The sequence below is a fragment of the Tyto alba genome, unplaced genomic scaffold, assembly GCF_018691265.1.
Source record: "Tyto alba isolate M040663 unplaced genomic scaffold, T.alba_DEE_v4.0 Super-Scaffold_3, whole genome shotgun sequence".
In the NCBI taxonomy this organism is placed as follows: domain Eukaryota; kingdom Metazoa; phylum Chordata; class Aves; order Strigiformes; family Tytonidae; genus Tyto; species Tyto alba.
In genome coordinates, this window is record NW_024881304.1 from 4,364,683 (window position 1) to 4,390,113 (window position 25,431).

At 38.0% G+C, this 25,431-nt stretch overlaps 2 protein-coding genes across 4 annotated transcripts; both read right to left on the reverse strand.

Annotated features, from left to right (window-relative positions):
• On the reverse strand, positions 1–10,024 carry ACTR8 (actin related protein 8). The gene is made up of 13 exons (XM_032984310.2): positions 9,811–10,024; positions 9,501–9,671; positions 8,577–8,687; positions 8,206–8,310; positions 7,398–7,571; positions 6,701–6,794; positions 6,008–6,140; positions 5,526–5,679; positions 4,881–4,976; positions 4,145–4,285; positions 3,493–3,757; positions 3,009–3,172; positions 1–2,348 (listed from the first exon to the last, which is right to left on the reverse strand). The coding sequence occupies exons 1-13, from the start codon at positions 9,931–9,933 to the stop codon at positions 2,205–2,207; spliced, it is 1,875 nt and encodes a 624-aa protein (XP_032840201.2). The 5' UTR covers positions 9,934–10,024; the 3' UTR covers positions 1–2,204.
• Positions 10,025–11,305: 1,281 nt separating this feature from the next.
• On the reverse strand, positions 11,306–14,997 carry SELENOK (selenoprotein K). 3 transcript variants are annotated; one of them, XM_042799685.1, is made up of 6 exons: positions 14,875–14,933; positions 14,439–14,529; positions 14,241–14,331; positions 13,396–13,476; positions 12,629–12,721; positions 11,306–11,531 (listed from the first exon to the last, which is right to left on the reverse strand). In XM_042799685.1, exons 2-6 carry the CDS (start codon positions 14,461–14,463, stop codon positions 11,528–11,530), a joined length of 294 nt encoding a protein of 97 aa, XP_042655619.1. In that variant the 5' UTR covers positions 14,464–14,529; positions 14,875–14,933; the 3' UTR covers positions 11,306–11,527. The 3 variants fall into 3 exon arrangements, with proteins under 3 accessions (XP_042655619.1, XP_032840202.2, XP_032840203.2); XM_032984311.2 differs by lacking the exon at positions 14,439–14,529 and having other exon boundaries at positions 14,875–14,997; XM_032984312.2 differs by lacking the exons at positions 11,306–11,531; positions 14,439–14,529 and having other exon boundaries at positions 12,625–12,721; positions 14,875–14,997.
• Between the last annotated feature and the right edge of the window lie 10,434 nt (positions 14,998–25,431).

The window sequence follows — 25,431 nt, forward strand, 5'->3', positions numbered from 1 at the left end:
TCACATGAGCATTTTTGCAGTTTATTTTGTTTGCTTAGCACTTTTTCACAGTATTAGCTTTGGAGTTCCAATACTCCCAGTGCTGCATGTGATGTTTCTTGTAAAAGTATGAGAAACAACAATAGCATGGGAAATATGTTCACTCTTGCAGTTAACCTATTCTGCAGTGACATGACAAATCAGTCCTCTGCACAAAAATATATGACAGTTTCTTTCAATGAGGTGAGTTCACAAGACATTTTGCCAAGGGCTCCGAACTTCCGTCTGAAATACCGTCTTATGTAGGACATTGAGCACTTCTGCAGAGACCTTTCTGCTTCGTGCAGTGAGGTACATGGCAAGAAATAGGAAAGTAACAGTTATCTGGATACTGAGCCAAATGAGTAAGGCCAAAAGTATCGATAGCTGAACAAACAGGAGGGCGCTGTAGCTACTGGGCCATATTTAATACAAGCTTACTTAGCTGAAATAAATCCTAAACAAAACCTTTCTAAGTTGTGTCAAACTGAGAACTGACTTCCATAATAAGAAATTAAATTATAAGAAATTTGCACTCAAATAAAACAGGCAGAATTGGTTGTGTAAATACCAGAACACAGTCCATCAAGTAATTTAGAAGTACTGCTCTATCCAGTGTAGAGTTTGTGAAGTTAACTGATGAGAGCCACAGCTGCAGTTAAGCACACAGGTTTTCCAACATGACTTAAAGGCTGGTTTCGTGATGCTGTTATGTTGAGTTACAGTGTGCATTTAGAGCATCTTTGATATTGTGTTGTATGCATAATGTAGCTTTTAAAGTAGAGTAATTTACCACACCCTTCAGTGTGTCCAAGTGTCAGCACCCACTGATGTGAAATTGTGAAATATTTGCTGTGGAGAACCATTTGTAGATCAACAAATCCAAAGTTGATCTTTGCATCTATGTACTTTCTTTTCTGTATCACAATCATGCAACTTAAAAAAAAAAAAAAAAAGTCTAGAACAGGAATTATGGACCCTTTTCTTTAAGGGAATTCCCCCTTCTCCCCCCAAAACAAACCTAGCAATGATGTCTCAACTTGCGAGTAAAATTTGAAGTAGTGTATGCTTTCTTCAATATAAGAGCCCAAAGGTCCTAGTCTTAAGTAAAATGAAATACAAGAATGTAACCACAGTCTGCAGTAAAGCACTTTCAGGTAAGATTACAGCATAATTTGGATGGAAATATCCTCTTTCTTTACGACTTTTAATGAAAGCAGATTAAAAGGAAGTCAGTTCTTGTGTGCTTTGTAGAAACTACATTAATTGATCTTTGATATTTATTGCAGTTAGAAGTGTTTTAATAGATTTAATCTAGATTATAATTGCAGATATGGATTTGAGTTGTGATCTGGGAGTGGCAGGAACCTTCATTACAGAAGAAAAACACCAACAAATAACAAATCTGTAACTAAGGATTATTTGTGGGGAGAAAAAGCCCATGTACCAGTAGCACAGGCTTGAGGTTCATGTGGGCTATATAAAAATGCATTTAGTTCTTTTGTGTGCATTATATTGGATTTTTTTAAATATGGAAAAGAGTGGATAACTACCGTGGATAATGAGAAGCTAACAACAGCTTCTTGATGATGAGAGCAGGGAAGAAAAAAATGCCCCACTTATGAATTCTTAAGTCTTTCCACTGAATAATATAATTTATTATATAAACAAAATAACAACAGCAAGCATAGGTTTGGTTCATTTCACTTTTTCCATGATGATCACTTATATAACAATTTAATTTCCTGGTAACATTATAGCAGGAATCAGAATAAGGCATTCAACTCACAGACTGCACTCTTCAGCTATTACTTCTGTGTATGTGTATCTGGAATGAATCTTGGCTAACATCTACCACGTCAATATTCTATACTTTAAATTCCCATACTGTGCAATTTTAATATATGTATCCTGTATAATATAAATGTAGTTAATTTGGAGATGACTGTGATACTCTGTACACAGAATTCAATACATACAATTGAAAAGATGAAGCATATCAATGCTGAATTGATGTGCATTCAGTATGATTTTTTGCACCACTTTTGGAAAAGTCTCAGTTGAAGTTAATTTTAATAAAATACAAAAATATCTATCAGCAGAAGATTAATACTTCTGCACTGGAAAAAAGGGGCATTTGGGGAAAGGAATCCTCAGCTGAGCAGGTTCCACTGTAAACACAGCCATTACCATACAAATGCAGCTCGCTCTCGTAACATTCTGACACCAAAACGCTGCCATTCTCGCTGATATATCCATAGCTCCTGAGTGGTATCAAGACAGGCTAAAACTGCACCACCTTTCCATGCAATTAAGCGGGGATCCATATCCTAAATTCAAAACAGAGATTGTACACAGTCACCGGTCTAATTTTGCATAGTTCTCAAAAGCTGTATCCTAATTTTTCCAACAGTATTTACCACTTAGAATCTTGGGGGAGAGGGGAGAAGAAAAGTTTTCCAAAATTATTCAGAAAAAGTAGTGAGATAAAGGTATGGAAAGAATATTTAAGATGTTTTGAGAAGTCACTTTTTTTTTTTTTTTAAGATGCATTCTAGGCATATCCTGAAAATCCTGCCTTCAGCAATGGAGGCTCTGAAATATACTCAAGTCTTGATTTTACAAATTTTGCTTCATTAATGCTAAGTGAAAATTGTTCTTGTAATGGCATACTTTCTTTTACCTCAATAATAATAATAAACCCTAGCACAATTTCTTGCTGAGCAGACAGGTTAACTTCATGGGCCAGTTCTGCTTCTTTAAGAACACGGCCTTTACCTAATAAACATTTCAGTGATCACACCACTAGTAACATTCTTAGCTATACCTCTAACTTCTGCCTGTACTGAGTGCTGTTATGAGCTGAAAGTTCTCATAAATCTCAAATATTCAACTAAACTCTGGTTTTGAAAGAGTGTATTTTTTTAATCTTTCAAACATTTCAACCAATCATAGTTTACTAACCGTTTAGCTACCAGTTAACAGTATACCTTAGGTCTTGTGATGACTTCAACATTTTCAACAACTCTTCTGAAAGAAGGTGGCATTTTGTTGAGAATCCGGTGCTGAAGAAACTCTTGCGATTTATGAAACATAAGGCCTCCTCCCACTACTAAGATGGAGCTGTACATCTTCTTTTTTGTATCATCAGATGCTGGAATGAATGGATATATAGAAATATATCTGGTTTTTAAAGTTAATACAGCCTGTATTTGTATTATAAAGGATTTACTGCAGGTCAAACCAGATAGAATTGGGCAAGTGTTTGCTTTTAAAATTATTTTTCTATTCATTTGAGACTCAAAACGTCTAGCTCAAGAAACCTCAACAAAGATGCAGGTGTAAGGAACAGTGTAGCTCCTCTAGAGAGGATAAAACTTAGGGATATACATCTTACTTCAGTAAAATATAGGAGTTACCACAAATTCACACTGACATGCATATTTTACAGATTTGTACAAATGTAATTCTTACCACAGCAGTCAATACTATGAAGAATGGCTTTGTCAAGGCCCAAGGCTTTGCCTTCAAACTGAGAAATAGCTGTTTTCCTGGACATGTGTGCAGTTAAAGGTTCTTCTGAATCATTTCCAGATATCATACAGTCACTCTGGGAAGATCCCAGTTCCACTTCTTGTGGGTAGATCCTCTCTGAAATGTCAGAGGCTTGGCCTCTCAAGTCTCCCTCAAACGCACCAGGTTTTGACATAGATTTTCTATCAGCTGTAGCTTTTGCAGACTTAAAAATGAGAAAACAAGTTGAACTGTTAAAAATGCAAAAAGATCTTCAGCAGGTTAGAGAACAATATAAAGTCTTAACTAAGCATCATTGTACTTCACCTTTATGCACAGAAAGGTTAAGCACCACATCATTACCTCATAGAAGTTTCAATTCCCAAAGTAAGGGTTTTATCAATACCGTAATATGAAGCCCTCTTAAGACTCTGAAAATACACAGTTCTAATTAAAGACTTGTCTAGACATCCATAATTCCTTACTCTAAACTGAATCTTTAATGCTTCTGACCCAGGTACCAAACTTTAGTTTCTGAAATGAGCTAATGAGTGCTCATTTTATTCCCCAATTAAATAATACTTAACGAAAAATAAAAGGAGCATTCACACACCTGCTCTTGCTTACTTTGTGTGGCTAGCAGATAATGCTCATCATGAGGATCCTCAGGGTCACCTTGTGACCTGTGTTGCAAAGTTGTCATTTTTTGTCCAACAATTCCAAAAGTTGCTGGATAAAACAGAGCCATTGGAGCCTGAAAAATGAGAGATTTGGCATGGTTTTACTACATAGTTTGGGTTTTTTTTTTGGCATTTACTGTTAAAAAAAAAAAAAAAGACAAACCTTGTTCTATTTTTCTCAAAATTCAAAATTAAATATACATTTTTTTTTCCAAATAGTTTTATAAACCATTAAAGTGTCCTCAGCTTTGTGTAATTTAAAAAAATTCCAACAAATACACTTGTACATGTATATAAGTTTCCTTGCAGATTCTGGCATTGTATGATAAGTACTCAAATGCAGTTCATTACAAAATTAGAAAATTCAATGGTGAGCTGAAGAACTTGCTAAATTAGCATTCATTCCTTGCACTTGAAGGATAACTATCACATTCAGTTGAAGCTAGAACCATTCTGGCTAAAGCTAGTTAGGAAGTCTTGTGCATCTACTAGTGCTGCATTAGGCCCATTCATATATATAGTAATTAATTTTAAAACTATCAACAAGCATATGTTAAGAACAATTCCTAAGTCATGTGGGCTTAGTAGCACCAGGCTGATGCAAAGTGAGGTGCTGAGCTTGAATATACTACTTGTAATTTAATAATTTAAAAAAAAAAAAAAAATCACCTGTAATTTTTCATCCCCTAATCGGAACTGGTATAGTAAAGCTGGAGAATCCGGATGCCGGATTTGGAACTCATGATCTTGCAATCCAGAAATATCCTAAGGTCAAAACCAATGCAAACAAAAAATTGTATCTCTCATATCTGTCAAACTGCGTAATTCATTTAAACTGTAGGAAACAACAAAAAGTAACAAAACTCTTCAGACTATTAATTCCATTTACCTATTCTTGAATTCTTTTGTAATATTTCTCCCTGTAGCATGATCTGACAAAACAGTTTTCCACACGCCTAAGCCTCTAAAATGAGAGTCTATGCAAAAAGAAGAGACCTGCTGGCAGATCTTACAAAACTGAAGTTGAAAAATGGCAAATATGCAGCTACTGGCAGCTTCTTTCAGTAATAACAAAGAAACTACCTTTCTAAGAGTTGGAATTCCTTTTGACTAGAAGAAAAATAAAACAAGTTATAAATACTCCAAGTCCAAAGCTTCTTCAGCTGTTGTCACTTCAGCTGTTGTTCTACTGAATAAAATATTCTATTTATTCCATTTACAAGCAATTGTGGACTCACAAAAAGGTTTCCCAGAGTAGCATTCAGCAAAGGAAAAATAAATTACTTGGAGAACACACTATATTTTCCTTCTCACCTGGTCTAGATGACAAAATGTCTCCTTTAGGTGCTGAAGCAGCAGGCAATCCAACTTATTAGTTAACTGACAGTCTCTATATGGGAATCCTGCTCGCTGCATAAGCCAATAAAAACACCTGGACACATCAGATCCCCCATATGCAAGGCACAGCCTAAAGCACAGAGAAGAAAAAGATTATTTTGTTTATTTGCTGAAATACTAGCCTATACAGTAGCACACACAGGAATACAAGGAACGTTTCAGACATGCTGTGATCATGACTTCCACATAGTTTGCAGAGCACAGTATCAGTTCTGCCCATTTTCTTCTTTTAAAGAAGTCAGAATTCTTTAAGGTTCATATTGTAACAAGATGACCCTGTTACATGGCTTGCAGTAAAAAACCCCTGTATGTATGGAAAATTTTCCTCATTTTCAAAATCAAGTCCTTGGTAAGCAACTAAATACATGCTGATAATAATTCTGCATATTAAAAGATACCTGGTGTTGCGATGGGAAACACCATCTTCTACGCAGCAAACACTTGTCTTCTGATCTCCCACATCTACTATACACGCACTGCTTAAACCACTTCCAAACGTAGCACAGACAGACTCCTGGTGTACAACAATTCCTAGCAATATGAGAAAAAAGTTATATCCAATTTATGCTAAGCTCCAGAGCCACGTTGCTGACATTTAAATGACATCTTAATGTCTTCTAAGATCTACTAATAGTCTGACTCTGCACTGAAAGTCTGTATACTTAGTGAAGATGGGGGGGGTTACAGAATTTTTGTTGGGCAAGCCCTTAAAGTCCTGAAGAAAGCTAAGAGCAGTGTGAATGCCTATACTCAAATGTTCTTATTTTTGCAAGAAGTCTAAGAATCATAATGCTCCATAGAGTTAACACTGTGCATTTTAGAAATATTTGAGAAATCAGACTGTTGCTACTTTTGTCTCAGCTGAAGTGAGAAGCCCATGGCTAGAATATATAATAGCAAACCAAAAAACTTGTTTCGATGCGAGCCACCCATTTTGTCCCATTAAAAGAGACAACGGTTATGGGAATAGCAAAAGATGAAAGGTGCTAGTCCCAGACAAACTGGGATTGATGTGAAAAAATGTGCCTTAAATGAAAAAAAACTATCTTTATGCTATTAATCAGTAAGTGCTTGCTTATGTATGGTTTTACCTGAGAAGCCCATCTTCATTAGGATCATATTTACCAGTTCTTTCACGTGTTGTTTGTTATAGATGTCTGGAATTAGTAAAATGCACCTGTAGTACTGAAGATAAGAACAGTGAATTGAAGCCAACTCTCAAAGTTTCAGGAATGTAAGTTTCTCTTTACATTCCTGAGTGCCTGGTGCTAAGGAAGAAAGCATAATACACAAGTTATTAAAAGAAACAAAATCATGGAAAGTGGGAAGGTTTTTAATACTTAAAAAAATTAGTTCAAGTAAGTACCAAATTAAGAGTTTATAGGAGACTAAAATGTTTAAAAGTACATCAGATACAAGAAAAACACCTACTTGGCAAGGACAAGAAATTATGCAAGTATTAGGCAACCATTCCACAGTTGCCTCCTTTACAGCCAACAAAAAAAACCCAAACAAACAGACTAAGACTGTAAAATTTCTAGAATGGGATCTCCAAACCTTCTTGTTAGAAGTTCTATTAACAATTTTTGTCTTAAAGACATGGCAAAATTCCAAATGAAGTCTTAGGAACCATGCTCACCAGCAGAAGGAATTTAATTTTAAATTAATTTAATTTAATTTGTTAGGAAAACCACCAGTAAGAAGCTACCAATAACAGCAGGTTGCTTGTCTTTTATAGTAATATTTACAGAAGGGGATACAGCCCACATTACTGTGTTCACAGCTCACCTTTAGGTCTTTCAGTGGTATTTCCAGATATTTTTGTATTGCATGTGACCATATAACTTCAAGGTCTGCTAATACTGCAGTGAGGGAGCCACCAGGTCCTGTGTGGAGATTCAACTGCCCTCTTCTAATAGGCCAATGTATATTATAAGAATCTAGTGGATTAACATACAGTGCCTGAAAATAAGAAATGATATTCTATACATTGCTTTTCCCAAAAGATTAGTAACAAATACTAGAAAAATATTTCAGAAGGGGACACAACAAGACATGCAGCAGCACTCAGGCCAATGTGACAGCAATACAGTGGATTTCTTTTTAACAGCTTTAAAATTAAAAAAGACGTTAAATACATGGTTTAAATTGTTTGGATTTTCATAACCATGGACATCTACCAAACATAACAGTGTATTTTTCCATGATCTCAAATTAGTAACTAGAATAATTTTAAGATTCTTTGAAGCTCATGAATACCAAATTACTCAGCAGTGATTCCATGCACTGATCCTTTTATCAGTTTCCTGCGTCTTCTCTGAATTATACCACATGGACAAAGTTCTCACCTAGTCCCCGCAGAAACACTGATTTATAGCAGCAGAGAATCCAGGATACTTGTTAGGCAAGTGGGGGAAACTGTCTGGTCTTGCTGAACGATAGTAAATATTCAGTTAGTCCATAGCAAAGCTTCTCATGTATTGCTTGACTAAATTTATATGTCTTTCAGTACATACTAACATATAGCAAACTGCTACTGATTACACAGCTGCATTAAAACACAATACAAAGTGTCATTTCAGTGGGAAAATCTTACCTCTTCTCCTACCAAAAATTCAGGATGATTTGCTGTGTTTGTCCACTTGGCCCCAGAGCTGTGATCTAAAATAGCTGGCCGCATCTGTCTGTTGTATGACCTGGCCTGAAATGTAATCAAAACAAAAGATGTTGATAAATATTTTATCAGTCACTTTTTATGCATTTAAGAAAAAAGAAACACCCTCTGACCCCAGTCCTCAAAGAACCATTTTAAATCTTCATTTCCTCAGATCTTCAGAATTAGGTCACACAATAGCACTACCCATATCTGGTGTGTAAAGGATATCTATTCTTGTCCACTAAAACATAGCATCACAACAAATGACTGTATGAATAAACAACTTAATAAAAAACTTAAGAATGAGTTACCTGATCAGGTGACACTGGTATACGCCTTGCGCCATTTGACATCTTTTTGGACCATATTGCTTGGTCCACCATTTTAAGGCCATTTTGTCTCTGCTCGGTACTTTCAGGTTTCTAAACAAAACCCACAAATATGCAACGTAAATACTTACTCTCTAACTATGTGTCTGTCTGCTGGTAATACTGAAGCTATTACTAAACAATGCAATCATTACTATAGTTGATAGACTGAAGGTTTGCATATTGTACAATGAACATATGCTTATTTTTAAAGAAAATTGTTTACATTAGAGTTCCCAACATTTATCTAAGGCAACTTGAGTCTTTTGAATGATTGTAATGGCTGCTGGACTTCATCTCCAGAGTGATGAGCTCTGGACATTATCAATTTAACTACAGCAATACTAAGTAGGAGCAAAAGTGTTTAAATAGATCTCAATTATGTGAAGGTGAGGTTTAATATTAGAGGCATTAGTCTGATTAATGATTTTTTGGACAGAGTCATATTACTAAAAAAATCACTACATATATTTTTTGAGTAGGTTGGACTAGAATTACTTACTAGGTTATCCAAGCAGTCCAATTCTAGTTCTACAGTTGGCATTCCATAAACAGAAATACAGTGTGAGATATCAGACCACAGAGCAGTGGAATCAATGCATGCAAACCCTCAACCTACCAACTGATTAGATTTAGTTCACTGTGAACAGATCAAAAAAAAAAAAAGCAAGCAAGGACTCGTGCCAATCTATTAAGTAAGGTGACATCTACAGCACATTAAATGGGAAAAAAGTTTGCCTTGCGAAGCAGTCTTCTCTGGAAAAAAAATGTAACGCGTGATGGGAAGATACACATTACACAAGTGAAAAAGGCCACAGAAATACGTAGTTAACCCCCCCCCCCCCGCAGGTGCGCGGCGCAGCTTACGTTGAGCCCGTCCCTCAGGAGCCAGCTGTCCCGGTAGGCCGCCTGTCCCTGCTGCTTGTGTCGCCGCGCGATGACATGCGGAATGCCCACGGGCAGCGTGTCCGTGGCCCTCCCGAGCCGCAGAGTCGTCGAGCCGGGGTGTATCACCACGATGAAGTTGCTCTGTATTTGCTGAAAGCACCACAAGGCGCGCGGGAGTGGGCAGGGGTCCCCGCGGCCCCCGCCCCCCCCCCCGCAGCCGTTCGCCCGGCCGGCGGGAAGGGAGCGGCCGCCGCCCCGGCCCTGCCCCTCACCGCCGGCCGGGCCTCACCTCCTGCAGGGACTCGGGCACGGCGGCGGGGACGATGGGCCGCTTGACGCCGCGCTGCTCGCGCTCCCGGTCGCGCTCCTTGTCCTTCCCGTTCTCCGCCTCGCCTTTCTCCGCCTGGGTCATGCTCCCCGCCGGCCGAGCGGCGCCGGGCGGAAGCGGCACCGAGCCCGGCCTCCGCGTGGGGCGGAAGTGGGCGGGCCCGCGCCCGGCACCGCCCCTCAGGCGGGCCCGGCGGGGGAGCACGGCCCCGGCCCCGGGGAAACGGGCAACGTTCAGCAGAGAGAGCCTGGGGAGCGCCTGTGCCGCTGCGGGATGCCTCACCCAGCAACGGCCGAGCCCCGCCAGCCGGCGCTGTTCCTGCAGGGGAGGCGGCAGGAAGGGTAGTACAGTCCCCCGAACAACTTCAAAATATAAATAAATGATAGTACAGCTGATATACCTGTGAGGAACTAACGATGACCTACCTGCTTCCACACTCCGGATCTGTGGGCGGGAAGTTCCTTTACGAAGATACAATGTTTGAGGGGAGTTGAGGAAGATGTGTTTGTCAGACTGAAGGCTGCTGTTATACAGCAAGTTTAAAATATAGTAATTTTGTGTTGGGTACATGGAGCAAGAGCCACTGAAGGAGGGGATTTCACCATAGCTGCCTAGCAAAAGCCAGCTCATTAGTAGATGCTTCTGTTAGCCAAGGGGCAGTGTGGGATATTGTAATTTCTTGCTAAGGAGATTATTGGAGAGGTTTAAGTAAAAAATGTGCAGTGGCACCTTGTAGAAGATACTTTAATCTGGATTCTTGGCAGCTAATCTTTTCTCAAATAGATGCAGCTCTCTCCTACTGAACAGAAAAAAATCAAACCCCAAACAAAACCCAAGAACAGAAACTCTCATCCTGAAATGGGTAAGTTAGTTAAAAGGTAGTTACTCCATGAAAGAAAGTAACTCTTCTGTGTTAGCACTCGGTATTTCAGTTCACTACCTTTTTTTTCAGGTAATAAAAATGAAGTCTAATTTTATTGGAAAATGTCTTATCAAAATTTGTAAAACAAATAGGCTTGCACATTTGAGTAAGTTTATAGTGGAAAAGGAAGCTGTTTCAAAAGGTACTTACAAAACAGACATGTTATAAAACCCATTATAGGCCTTTACGGAAGCGAGTTTGTAAAAGGCAAGGACTGTAAAACAAAGTAATTTGTAAATTACATTTTAAAAGTGTTTTTAAAGTATCATCAATACCATGAAAATACGGCAGAGCACAGAATGTCAGTGCTGACAAAAATAAATACAAAACCTACTAGGAAGCACTGCTTTGACTCTTGAGGGACCTTCTGTATCAAATATAAATACGTATTCTTCCTTATTTGAACAGAAAAGGGCTTACTGTGTTTCAGACATTTTGTTTTCCTAAAAATGATGAGAAAGCCTTGTGACAAGCCAAATACAATTTACTTATTACTTGCAACTACAGTAAAATGTTCAGAAACTATACAAAGACTTTAGACAGTAAACATGTATTTAATAAAACTGTGGCTCAGTTACACCGGATCCTTGAAGAAGGAGTTCCCAGTACAACTTCATTAATCTGCTTTGATCACAGAACAGTTTCCAGTTAGACACACACATTCACAACATTCAGATTCATTTGGTCCACCACTGAAGTCTCCTTCCCTTTCATCTTGCAAATGTGTATGCTTTTGCCTGCCTCTTCAGCAGGCGTTTACCTAAAAGATGAAGTAATTACATTTAAAGACAACAAGACCTTTCTTTGAGAAATAAAATTATGTAACAACTTTAAAATATTTAAATTTATCTAAATGAGACATTCTCAAGGCTGGCAAACTTCTATTCCTGAGCAGATTACACATTGCCATAACCCAAAAGCCCTCCCCACAGCCTTTGCTGGCCTCATATCTAGACAAAATTAAAAAACAAAACCACAAATGAAAAAAGAAAAAAAAATCATGGGAAGTTTATCCTTCTAGGGATACAGTGGTGTATGTGCTTTTTGGAATATGATCTTTTTTCTACAAGATTTACAGGTATTAACCACACGCATGGTTTATTTCTTGTAACTTTTGTTATGGTAACAATGGGGAGTGATTCATGAAAAAGAAGGATTGTTTACTTAAGTCTTAAAGTAAATTAAACCTATATATACATTCAGTGTTAGATGAAATTCCCACCAGCCAAACTAATTAATAAAACAGAATTAAAGTTCAGGCAGCTGTAAAAAATTTAAAGACCAGGACTTTTAAAATGTTTTTTTGCCCCCCTTTCTAAGCAGTTCTGATTTTTATGCTATACTAAGAATTCAAGATTTGCATAGTTATAGCACTGTAACAGGAAAAAAGGTTCTTACTAATAGTCTTGTAACAAATTAATTATTTTTCCTTCTATTGAGAAGTATCTACTTAAAACAAAAAAACCTCATGTGTCCTATGATAACTATTAGAAATGCAAACAAAGTTTCAGTCACTACTGATCTGGACTTTTAATCTCTTTTGGCTGCTAATATAAAGTTATAGGGTTTTTTTATCAGCTGTGTTCAAAAAGCTTTGCTAAACTTCGTATATCCACTTCTATGCAATTAAAAGTAGAAGATTACCATTTCTGAGCCAAAACCTTTTAACACACGCTCCTGCTCCCTTTTTCCCCACCTTTACAGAAGGTATGTAACTACTTTGATTCTCTTCCAGTTTTGGTAACTTTTGCAAAAGGAGGACATAACACTCCATTATACCTTAACCTTCAATTATCATTGTTATTTAAAAAAAAAAAAAAAAAAAATCAAAGCAGGATACAGCAGATTTGGAGTTACCTTCCTCATCCACCACCAGCCATTGGTGGTGGACTGGGGCCTCCACCCCAGTTATTTATTCGACCCATCCTACGACGAGGATGTGCTGGAGGCCTGAAAGGCAAGCAAGGAAAACAACATCTATTCAATTGGCATTAAATTGTCAAACTAGAAATATAGTAACATCGCTCTAAATGATAATAATTAAAAAGTTAGAACCTCTGGAAAAGTTGTTTGGGTTTCATGTGAAAAGCTGTAAAAAAAAACCCCAACCCTGCTTTCACAAAAATTCTCTTATGAAAACTCTTCCAATTACTCCTGTCTCACAGGAGTAAGCTATAGCTAACTGAGGCTTTTACATGGTCCTACAAAAAAGTTAGGGAAACCATTAAGAACAAAGAAACACAGCAACTACAGTGTTTATACAAATTATATCCCTATAACAACATGTTTTACTTTATCTGTAGGTAATCTAATACATGAAATGACGAATTTAATGTCAATCAAATGTTGAGTATAAGCAAGTCTAAGAAAAAAATTTCAGCAAAGATGCACATTGTCTATTAGGCAGGTTTGAGAAATAGTTAGACTGTACTGTTATTACAGCTGTCCAAAGCTACGTATTTTTATCAATGAATTTCAGACAAAATACTGCAGATAAACAACACTTTAGGCTTTTTACATTACCCGATTCAATTAAAATCACAAGTGTAATTTGAATACATTATGTCTTTTTGGTAAGATAAGGAAAAAAGAAATCAGAACTAATATGAATATGAAAAAAATACCCTCTTCCATCATTGTATCCTGAATAGGAAGAAGATGCGTAGCCTCTTCTTCTCAAATCTGGCTGAATAATGCTCTGGAAACTGAACAATAAAACAAGAGTTAGTGAATTGGTTGCTAGGATTACTTTCTGTATTTTTGGATTGCAAACGGCCTGAAAACCAGCAAGTAGTGATCAGGAATAAACAGCGTATCTTCTCAAGATCACTGTTGCTCAATAAATTTTGGCAATTTTTCTTCTACATATGAAGATAAAATCTGAAGTAATTGCAAATTACAGTGAGGCTCAAATTATAAAATCTAATTTTCGGGTAAATATGCAATAAATATGCCATAAGTGCATAAAGTATAAACCTGTCACTGAAATAATGAAGGACTGTTGAAAACTTCAAGAGAACTTTTTGTTTCTTACCTGGCTTTGATCTGGGGCCATAAATTTGGGATTATTGCTGTGTGATTATTTTTATGTAGCCAGAATCTATCGTCACCAGTACAAATTATCCAAATATCTTAATTATTTAATCAGCTATTTGAAATTGTTAAACAAAAGTACATGCTTTTTCTTTTTGCAATATTAAAATGGAAGAAATGTAAGAAAACTCATCTGAACTGCCAGTAAGTTAGCATCACTTTATGTATGCTTTTCTTTTTATTAAATATACTATAGTGCTTAATAAACAAAGCCACAGTCATAGTAAAGCATTCATGTATGTTTTGGGGACAGTAGATATGGAATGCTGAAGAGTAAATTTAACATTTTTACTGTTGTGTTACTGATAGCACCGAGCAGTTTCTACCTATGGCAAGTCTAGAACAAAGCTCACCAAAACAATTAATTTCTACTTACAACAGAACCACAAAATCTGCTATCGACCAGAAGAAATCTGTTATAGATGACAAACGCCAAGGAGCCCGACTCTGGCTATCCAAAACTTGTCCTGTAACATATCAAAACACCCAGCGGTGTTCAGTGACACTACAGTAGATGACACAAAACCGTATCTGCTGAATCTAGGATTCTCAACAGGATGGAGAAATTACACACCACGAGCAGCGGTAGCAAGTTTCATTCCCTACAGGGTACCGTCCAAGCACCTGAAACGATCGGATCACCGCCGGACACTGTCCGGGGAAACCTACAAAAAGACACCAGTGCGGTCTCCGTTTCTCTGGATGTGGTTAAGCTGCTTCTCTGTTACACCCCCGATGTATGCAGAGCGCACTGGGACTTTTCAAAGTCCTTAAAGACGGTTTAGCCGCACGTAAGGCTCCAGCCTAGGCCGCAGGGTTGCTGTAGCAGCGGGCCAGACGTGCGCGGCTCCCCGGGGCAGCGGTGGGGCGCGGAGCCGGCGCTCTGCCCAGCGCAGGCCCGATACCCCCCCGGCCGCCGCCCCCCGCTCGCTGCACGGGCTCCAGCCTGTCTCCCGCCGCCCCGCTGAGCGGAAAACGGCGCGACCCGCATCCCACCGGCCGCCCCTCACCGTTGGAGATGTACACCATGGCGGCGGGCCGCGGACGCTGCCCCGTCACCCGCTCTCGGCCCCACTGCGCGGGCGCGGGCGGCGGGCGCATGCCCAGAAGGGGCGGTTGAAGGCGGTGCCCTGCTGTGGTACCGGGTCTTCGCTTCCGGATGCTGGGGGCGGAGGGGAAGGGAATGGCGGTCGCGGGCCGAGCCGGATGGCGATTGTGTTCCTGGCTCCCTCGCCACAGCCTCGTGCAGCGCCCCGTTACCGCGCGGTCCCCCTCAGCAGCCCCGCTGTGGGGCTGGACGCCGGGGGCGGGCGGGCGGTGTTCAGGTGGGGCGTCTTCTCCCTCAGAGCGAGTGGTTGTGGTTCACTCCTAAAACGCATTTATTTTAGTAGTTACACCGCTGTGGAATGGAGCTTCGGTGCTGTGCCTGATAAGCGTACGGTTTCTTATTACTGTTGGTAAAACAATAACCGTAGTTGGTAGCATGCCAGTGTAGCTTCCATAAAAATTAAATGTTCTTAGTAGTCTTCCATAGTTAACTTCTGCAGGATCATACATAAAAACTAGTGCTTTTGTCCTTTTATCACTGCCTCAGTTTTCTCTGGTGGTTGAAGAGAGCCTCGTCCATCCCTTTTTGTTTGGTTGGTTTTTGTTTTGGGTTTTTTGTTTGTTTGTTTTTCTGATGGAATATTGAAAGTGAAAACTCACTATAGTCATGTTAGAAATAATGATCAAATGCAGGTATTTAAAACTCTCCATAGGGAGCTTTTGTTCTATTCATGTAATGACAGGTATGTGGCTCTCTACATTCCCATTACATTGGTGGGCATATTCAGCCCGAAGTTGAGAATTTGCTTTAATTTATTTTTATAAAAACTTTGTCCTGTAAACAGCGGCTAGCATTTCTTCTAATGGAGAATCCATGTATGTAAAATTGGAGGTAAGTATATAGCTATATAGGCAAATTTAGTACAATGCCTGCTTTTACTTATATATATAAAAAAAAAAAAAAAAAACCAACAAAACCAAACCCAAACCTAATCTAGTAGAGAAGGGATGTGTAATTCTGCTGGGACGCAGCAGTAAGAAAAATGAATATAACAACACTTTAATACTGCTTTTGTGAGACCTGTTTTTTCCTAATAACAATGAAGTAAAGTCTTTTGCTGAACACAGGGGTGTTGCCTGAAGTTGAAATTGTAATATATGTCTCTGACAATGTAGCTGTCCCCTAGTAAACTATTTGCAGCTGGCTGGTGTTTAGAAATGTTTTGTATTCCCGAAATAAACTCATGCAAACAACTGAAAGCAATTGTGAAAGAAAAGTATCTGTAATGATGTATACAAAATAAATGTTTATAATTAATACAAGAGTTAGGTAATATACCACTCCAAAAATGGAGAAATACAAGAGTGTTTATAAAGTAGTGGGTGCTACACGGTGCATAATGGGCATAAATGCAGGTAATATGTTAAAATTATTCAGGGACATCTATTCTTTTTCTTAATTAGCTATGATTATTATGATTTTTTCAAATAATTGTGAAGTGTAGTCAGATCAGTTTCAGTTTACAAATGGCAAAACACAGCCTACATAGGTATAGAAGAAAAACAGAGATTCAGTCAGTAAGTCATTTGAACATTGTTTTTAGATTCTCAGTGAAACCAGATAAATGGAACAATAAACTGGAAGAAAGACATATTGGTGTACGTTTATGGAATGCATAGTAGAGTTGATATTGTGTGTTAGGTGATACTGTTACATAAATAAGTTACACAGAAAGTGAAAACATTACTTGAAAAAGGTGTTGCCAAGTAATAGGAAAATAACAGTACTCAAGGAAAGTATATGACAAATGCATACCTTTGTATTACTATGCTAAAATGTGAAAATTACAGTCTTGTTTTTAAATTTTTTTCATAAATAAACTTTGTTTTCTTTTCACTAGGCTTTGAGATAGTAAATTATCTTATGTTTAAAGAACTATTGCACAAGTTGTAGATACAACATTTACCAAGAAGAAAACAGAGAGGATGGCAATGGAAAGATAAAGGCAGTAACTAGAGATAAAGGAGGTATTGTAAATTTTGTGATGTATTGAAAACACACACAGACTGACTCTTGCCAGTATAAAAAACATCACAGATCAAAGTTTTCACTGTACTTTAGGCAGAAACATAGCAGTGAACCTGAATGCGAGCAGGTAATTATTGCACCTGAACTCATGATCTGTATGCAGTTGATGTCTTGCATGAATTAATGTCATAGAAGTTTGAACAATTCATTCCTTTTTTTAATGTATTATCTTTCAGAGGGAATGTGTTAATCATGCAGAAAGGAACAATATATTTTTTGTTTTTCAAATAAAAACACCACCACCATCCAAACAAAGATGATTAGTGGGTTCTTAAGTTTAGTTTTGTTTTTTTTTTAAAGTAAAACCATATGTGATGTAATTTTTTTTTTTCTTAGTAAAATCATATGAGATTTAGCAGGTCTGTTTAAAAATCAGTGGTAGCATTGCATTATCAAACTTGTTATTCATCAGCCTGTCCTCGGGTCAGGAATAGAGAAGAGGAATAGGAAAACAGTTATTCCTGTGCATTTGCAGTTTATGGCATAGTTAGGACGGCGGTAGACATAAGCTCTGGTGGCAGCTCACTTCTGGCAGGGCCCCAGCCCTGGCACCCCGCTGAGCCGCAGCTCCCTCCCAGAGGGCAGGCTGCTGGCTCAGTGACCCGCACCTTTGCTTTCAGCCTGTGCTCCTGACACTGGGAAGTTCAGAGGAGCCCAGCAGCGGTGCACCTGCACTTAATGAAAACCAGCTGAAGGTGGCGTTTTGAAAGTCAGCAACAGAAGTACAAAACAGCTGGGTTGCCCTTCTGAAGGTGGGTACTGTGAGGAACAGAGCTGGGCAGTCACTGCTCCATAAGAGCCAGAAGTTAACATAGATGCTATTTGGAAACTGTGGAGATGTGATCATTTGATGTTAGGCAAAGTAAATATCTGTACAATGCCATGAAGAGTAATGTAGGCCATATATTGAGAAGTAATTGAAAAAGACCAATACTAAGTGGGCTTTTTTTTTTTTTTTTTTTATTTTAATGCAGTCTGAACTCTCACTGGGATACATTCTGTTTTTATGTGGTTTGATTTTTTTAGGCTCTGTTCTGGATGTAGATTTGTATAGTTTAATTTCTTGAGGATTGTGTATTTACATATCAATATATAAGTACTGGTGTCTGAGCAACACATTGCTGTAGTATTTTTGTCTATTTTTTCATCAAAAGTAGTAAAACTAAGCTATTTTATAGTATTTTGTATGCTAAGGGATGACCTTTTAGTTGTGATGCAGGAGAATTAGAAAATTGTGTGCATAGAGAAGTGGTGATACAGCATGAAAAGGGTTTGTACTCTCTAAAATTTATGCTACATTTTTAAAATGAATATAAGCTTTTTAAGTTAAAATGATTTTGAATTAAGAACTAAGCAGGGGAAACTTGACGCTGAAGAGGATTTGCAAACTATTGACCACATTTGAATAGCAGAAATAGAAAAGGCATCTTTTTTTTTTTTTTTTTTTTTGCTGTTCCATAGGTTTTTTTGCATATCATGTTTCACCATCATATAATTTAAGTTTTGAATGTTTCCATTTGTTTTAGACTTTAATTACTCATAGAAGAGCTGGTTGTCATGTAGTATTTGTCTTATGCACACACAATTAATACTCGATCTATTAGAGAAGGTGCGGTGGAGCAATTCTTCCCCCCTTGCCTCTTGCTGGGCCACTTGGTGTGATTCCAACCCCCCTCTTGGGCCACATCCCAACCAGGAGGGATGATAAGCACTGCGAATGGCAGGGAACCAGAGAGTTGAGGCACCCCTTTGATGAGCCTGGCTCCTACTCTCCGTGACTCTTGGAAACGGTTACACCAGCCCATCACCTCCTGCTGGCCTGGTACACCCGTACCTGGGGTGTGGTCGAAGGAGAACAGTAACAGAATTGCACATCCATGAAGTTCTTTTGCAGCTGGTGGAAGACACCAAAATACTTCACTGTTCACGCTGGGCTGGAGTGAAAAGTACCCGACGAAAGTCAGTTATCTCAGACCCTATAAATAGTGACTCCAAGTGAGACCCTTTGAGCTCTCCTGGATCCCTGTGGGCCTGTGACCAGCATCTCCCCTGAGCGGGGACCCCTCCCAGGTACCAAAAACCTTAAGGTGTCATCCACTGTTAGAGCCAACGGGAGGCTGGGACGAAGTTGATCTGCTCGAGTCTCAGCTATTGCCCGTTGAGGAATGCTGATGAATTGTGAGTATTTACTCCAAACTCGAGAAAAGGGAAATGTTAACTTTGAGCTAGCTTGTCTTTCGCCCACTCTCTCTCTCTCTGCTTACTGATGTATTTGGATATACACAGTTATTTTCATGAGTGTGGGTACATACTTACTCCACTGGATTAAAATAATTTTGTCTGTGTGTGTTTGTATGTCTTATGTTTGTGAATATGCGTGTATATATGCATTGATTTAAGATACCATATAGTAAGTCAGTGTGAGTCTTGTAATCTTCGAATCTGTCATTAAGTCGCTATTTTAATTATAACGTATTTTACTGAATTATTTTGTAAATCTTTAAATTGGTTAATGATTAAATGCTGCTAGTCATTAATGAATGTTGATTTGCTGCTAAATCATTACCATGTTAACACTTTCATCTGTGATAGAGAGGGTCTTCTAAACTACAGATTACAAATGCAGAATGTTCATTGCAACATAAACATAAAATTTGGGGATATTCCACAGAATTCTGTTTTGTAACAGCTTTTACAGGAAAACTTAAAATAAGTTGCAGTTTGTGGAAGAGATGGAACTCAAGTCTTGGAACTGAATTATGATGTCAGAATTTTAAACAGAACTTACCTGTTTAAGCAAGCTTCAGTTCTGAATAATTGATTGAAGACCTATGTATTTTTTATTTTTTTTTAGTCTTTAGTGCCCCGGATAACGATATATTCATGTACTGTGGGATTTGAGTTAAAGATACCTTGTCCAGTTTTCAGCTGGAAGATATATTTTGCAAAATCAGCAGCTCTGATCTCAGCATAAAATCAAGTAATGAAAGTAAGCACGTAATTGTATGAACTATTTTTCCCCCTCTAACTGGGACAGAGACTAGATGTTCTAGTAACAGAATTTGTCTGAAAATTGATTTTTTAATACCATTTGTTGATATCTGAATAACAGACATTATGAGGCCTTAGTTTAAAATTACTACAGTTAACAGTTTGAAAGCAAATATATGCTGGAAGAATGCCAAAGGACCATCTTGTGCTTTTGTATTTCTTTAGATAACAGCATATCCTTATATACAGAAAGCCATAACTGTCTGTAGATGTTACATATTCTTAATAACAAAGACTTCAGCCCTCAGTAGAATTAAATAATTGATCCTCAATTTAAAGTTGTATGAGAGTCTAGAAATAAACTTCCACACTCCTCTATGCAGGGTGAATAGCGTGCTAAATTTTCTGTTCAGGCAGAAAAAAAACGTGTTCAGTAACTGGTGAAACTACCTGACCACAGTGAAGAAATTCTCATATTTCATGCATGGTTATTGAGCAGTGATGATACTTTGAATAACCATCAGGTGGCAGCGTAAGTGTGACATAACGCTTTCTGCTTTGTTTAATGAAACTACAGACTTTCTACCAAGTTAGTCATAACGTGTTTGGATTCTCTTTTATACAGAAATTCTTAGTCCAGTGCTGCTAGACACTTATGTAGTGCATACGTGGCAAATTCTTACTGTATTGTTTTAGGAATTTCTTAGCAGCCTCATATTGGCAGGGTTTTGAGTACAGTTAGAGAAATGCTGGTATGCTTACATATGATTATTATGTAATGGGAAATATTGGGGGGGGTTGTTGGTTGGTTAGTATGGGGAGAAGCTGAGGACTCTGCCATGGAATATCAGACTTCCAGTTTTGTTAGTGATACCATTGGCAGTTTTTTTTGTATTAATGGAAAAGGTGGGCATAAATAAATGTAATAATGATCGTTTGAAGTATAGTAGGTAGGAAGAATAATGATTGTCAAATGAAAATAAAAATCACAACCTCAGATCTGTGCAGCAAGTTAATGTCAAAGCCTAAAATAGAACTGACTTGCTTATTCTCATACCTGTGTTAATTACTTGAGGATATGCTCGCTACAATATAGACAGTGCTGTTTTCTGCAGGATTATCCTTTTTCATTACTGTTCTCACATTTTTAAATCCTATTTGTAATGTTAGCGGGTAAGCACACCTAAAGATTTCACATGGCTTTTTCCACTTCCCAGATTTTAATTTGATACCAAAAATGACATCATTAGCTGGTTGTGGTATCTTTAGAAATTAAAAGGAATGATTAACCAGAGGAATGGATTTATTAAGACAGGTGGTGTGATGTCGATGTTGGTTTTTCTGCCAGACTATTTAGCCCACAGATCAAGGCACTATATCAGCTGCAGGTGACAATGTGGTTGAACTGATATCGTAGTCTACTGTGATTTTGGTCTTATCTGCATGCAAAAATTTGCTTGTACTGATTTGTTTAGCACTGTGGTACTTGCAAAGCAGGGAGAGGTGTTTTAAAGGCTGGGAAAAGATAAACATGTTAAAGAAAAAAATGGCATCTCAGAGTGCTGAAGAACGTTTTAAATGCCAGACATTATCATATCTAAGCAAACCTGGTTTCCTTCAAAAGGTTTTACACTGAATGTATTCTCTGCAGCCTGTTAAAGCATATGGTGTGTCTGTTATCTGCAAAAGCTCTGTTAAATGTTTGGCATGCATTAGACTGTCCATTTTAGGTGATAGCTTGGTTATGAGTACACTCCAAGGAGGAAGAAAGGCTTTAGCTCATTGATGCTGCGGAGCTGGTTGTAAATAGGTGGAACTTTCTTACCTGCCACCTGGTGGGAGAGGTATGGTGTATATGAATGAGAAAACTCATATGTGAAAAGTGGGAAAGGAAGCTGGAAAGGCTCGCGTTCCAACAAGATGCTACTGCTTGTCATTTATTTTGTGACTGAAGTGACTACAGCATAAAATATGTGATGGAATTCTCTGGCCTCCCTGGCCACTCTGGTGAGCCTTGTGTGGGCAGTGCCTCATGGGATAGCTGGGGCAGGTATGTGAAGCCATAGCTGGAAAGGTATTAGATTTTAGTAGGAGTGAGTGTTGGGAATGTCTGTGCTGAAGGATACATGCTTCTGAAAAAAAGAAACATGAATCACTGCGTATTTGTCAAGTTCTTATTTTCTCATTTGTATGCATGTTGTTTTTGTTAGAGAGCTGGCTGCTGTCCATTGTGCTCCTACACTTGGTTTAGTGTGGCTGGTTTTATCAGAAAGTTTCTGTCCTACAGTCTAATTCAGTTTTACTGAATATTAGTACTATCTCCAGCTGTAGCTCTTGGGAGACTTGCTGAATATTTATGGACTGAGATGCTTATACATTAATTATATTTCTTGGTTATGTGAGTCCTTTTAATATAATCATCACTTATTGCTAAATTGTTAAATATTGTTAAAGAAAAAGACAAACTCACCTGATTGTTTCTTACTTCTTATATACTCCACTGAAATGGTACTTGTCCCTGAAAATATATGCAGCTGGCATATAGACAGTGCTGTTTTGTGATGGATATGCATGGGTTGCATCTACACTGATGATTGAGTGATCAGGAGTGTTTCTTCTTGATGCATATGTGCTTTACTGTATGTTTGGGGTTTAACGTCTGCATCGGGAGTCTTATGGTAGGCATTTGAATATACTGCAGTTGTGCTAAGAGTGAATTCCCTCCTGATGAACCAAGGCCAAGACTGCACTGTAGCTGGAGCACTCCAGCAGTGTGGGCACAGGGTTATTAGCTCCATTCATATGCTGTGTATACTGAGGACCATCAACTGACATGAACTTTGCTGCTGGTAAAGATGTAACGTGGATATACAGTCCTGGAATCTTACTAGATTTCAGCAAAAAACCTTGGTTTTTCCCTCTTTGCAGCATAACAGCCAGCAATGTAGACTTGTCAATGGAAATTGTATATGGCGAGATTAACATACATTTTGAGAATGCCCATTACTGCATTAGAAAAGCAGTGCAAGTAAGGTAACAAATTAAACAAGGTTTCTGCTGTTGCTAGAGGCATCTCTGATAGTTAATCTACAGCTTTAGCTGTTGAACTTCAACTGTTTCAGACTTAACAGCCAAGATAAAAATAGCAGTTAAGGTATTTGTCAGAAGTAGGTGGATGAAACCAATTCCATAATCTATTTAGTGAATAAAACAGTGATGTGATAATTGACATATTGTTCTGAAGAGCTCTTATGGTTGTTTTGGAGTGTTACTATAAATTTTTGTCTTCTGAAAAGTTACTACTTTAATGGAAATTGTTAATGCAATCGAAAAACCTTTAAATGAGTGCAAGCAATGTAGGTATTTAAAAAGCACATAGTTGTGATTTGCTAGGGGATGTTTGAGAAGATGCGGATGCTGTGTAGCCTGGAATGGGTGCTGACATGATGATTCTGTAGAGGTTTTAAAAGCACATTGCATTGAGGTTGCAGCATGTTTACTGCTCCTGATTTTAATGGTTCTTTCTATGCAACATTGCCATTCTTGGTTTTACTGAACATAAAAGGGAAGCTACAGCTGTGACAGCAGATTCATTGCAAAAACCTTATTGCCTCCTCTGAAAGATGTATTTAAAACAATGGTCTTCTGGAAGGAAAAATCCCCTACAAGCTATAGAAGTAATCTGGGACAACATACCTCCAGAAAAATCCCACATTTTGCAGGAGGCTGGTATGTCATGCTGTACAGTGGCTCATGGGCTGCAGAAGTGGTTTTTGAGTTACCATATGAAATCAATTTAGGCATGTGAGACTTTAAAATAGAGTTAATCAAAAGGCTATTATGTAGTATCTGATGGGGAAACATATACCTCATCCCCAGTTTAGCTTTTATGTGAATATCATGTTTGCTTATATCTTTATCACATGATGGAGGACCCTAATAAATCTGATTTTAAAATACAGCAAAAATTCTTTATTATCGTCTTGCATTTTTATTTTTCTCTCATTTAAGATAGTCCACTGCATTATACCTCATAATCTAGAACATAATATACACTGGCTCAGTGCTATCAGAAGCAGAGCTAGCATCCAGTAAGAAATAATCACATATAAACTTATCTAATATTTTTTTGTGATTCAGACTGGGTGACAAAACCATGCTTTCAGTTCTCTACATTCATATTGTCATGACTTTAAAAATTATCCCTTTTCTGCCTGGCTTATATAAGTGGTTTTTAAACTCAGAAGGGACAAATATTCAGGACACTGAGAAGAATCCCCAGTAACTTCTTTATGCTGACAACTAATTGCAATTGAATTGTTATGTGTTTCATGCTCAAGGAAGAAAAAACCCTAGACTGTAAAGAATTCATAAGTGCTGATTTTGTTCATCAATAACTATGGTAAAAATTAAGGTTCTCCATCAATCCAGTCAGTATGAAGCTGAGCTTCAGTGGTAGAGAAGAATGCAAGTCAGACTAAGTAATGAGACGATAAAATTTCTTGTTAAATTCTTCCATAGAGTAGTATGTTGAGTTCTAATTACTGCATCATAAAAAAAAAGACATTATAGCAGTACAGAGGATGGTAGTAAAAGTTGATTTTTTAGAAGCAAAGTCAGGCATAAAACCAGATAAGAAGTAATACCTAAATATCTGAGAAGATAAGTAATAAGAGAATTGAAATATATAAAAATGTAAATGGATTAAGCAGTGCAAAGTGCATGCAGAAGGAGGTTGTGCTTCTTCAGACAAAAACCCCACCAAAACCTCATTGTAAGACTATTTTTCTTTAAAAAGGCTTTGAAAATCAAGCATTTTAGGTTTTATGCTTTCATAGTAGGAGTCACATTCTAGGCTACTGTCAAAGTTAAATTTCCTTTCAGTAGTAGAGGTGAGTTTAGAGAAAGACATTTTTTTCCTTAGGCATTGGATTCCTTCATTGTTGTTGCCCTGGGACAAAAAAAAAAAAATAAAATCAGTGAGAACCAAAAGGATTTGGAAGCTTTTGACTAAGAGAAGAGTTTTAATTCATGCTTTAAAAAAAAGTCAGGCATATAAATTATTATGTCAGTCTTCATGCAGGAGGAATTAAGCTGAGAGATTTGACTGAAGTAACTTATTCTCATCTTGTATGGTATCTCTCATACCTTTCTTTGAAGTGTTTGCCGTCAGGTACTGGAAAGAGCTATAGCAAAGCATCTGATGCCTGGAACTTGTTTCAGAAGCTTTCCAGTCGTCACTGCTGCCTCCTGCTCTACCTTGCTGCTGCAGATCGGCAGCCTTTCCTATGGATATTAGAAGCAGTCATTAGGCTTCTGGAATATTTGCTTCTCTCATTCTGTTTGTGTCACAGCTTCAGTTTTTTCATCATTAACAGAAATTTCCACGTGCTTTCTTGGCAGTGTTTGTCTAACTTGTTTCTAAGGTGAGATAATAATG

Bases quoted from the DNA above. Each gene is read 5' to 3' on its own strand.
- ACTR8 (XM_032984310.2), bottom strand. From the start codon at position 9,933: ATGACCCAGGCGGAGAAAGGCGAGGCGGAGAACGGGAAGGACAAGGAG. The intron at 8,688-9,500 runs GTAAGCTGCGCC...GGTTTTGTTTAG, and splicing joins TCCTGAGGGACGGGCTCAAC to AAACCTGAAAGTACCGAGCA. The intron at 3,173-3,492 runs GTAAGAATTACA...CATTCATTCCAG, and splicing joins TCATAGTATTGACTGCTGTG to CATCTGATGATACAAAAAAG.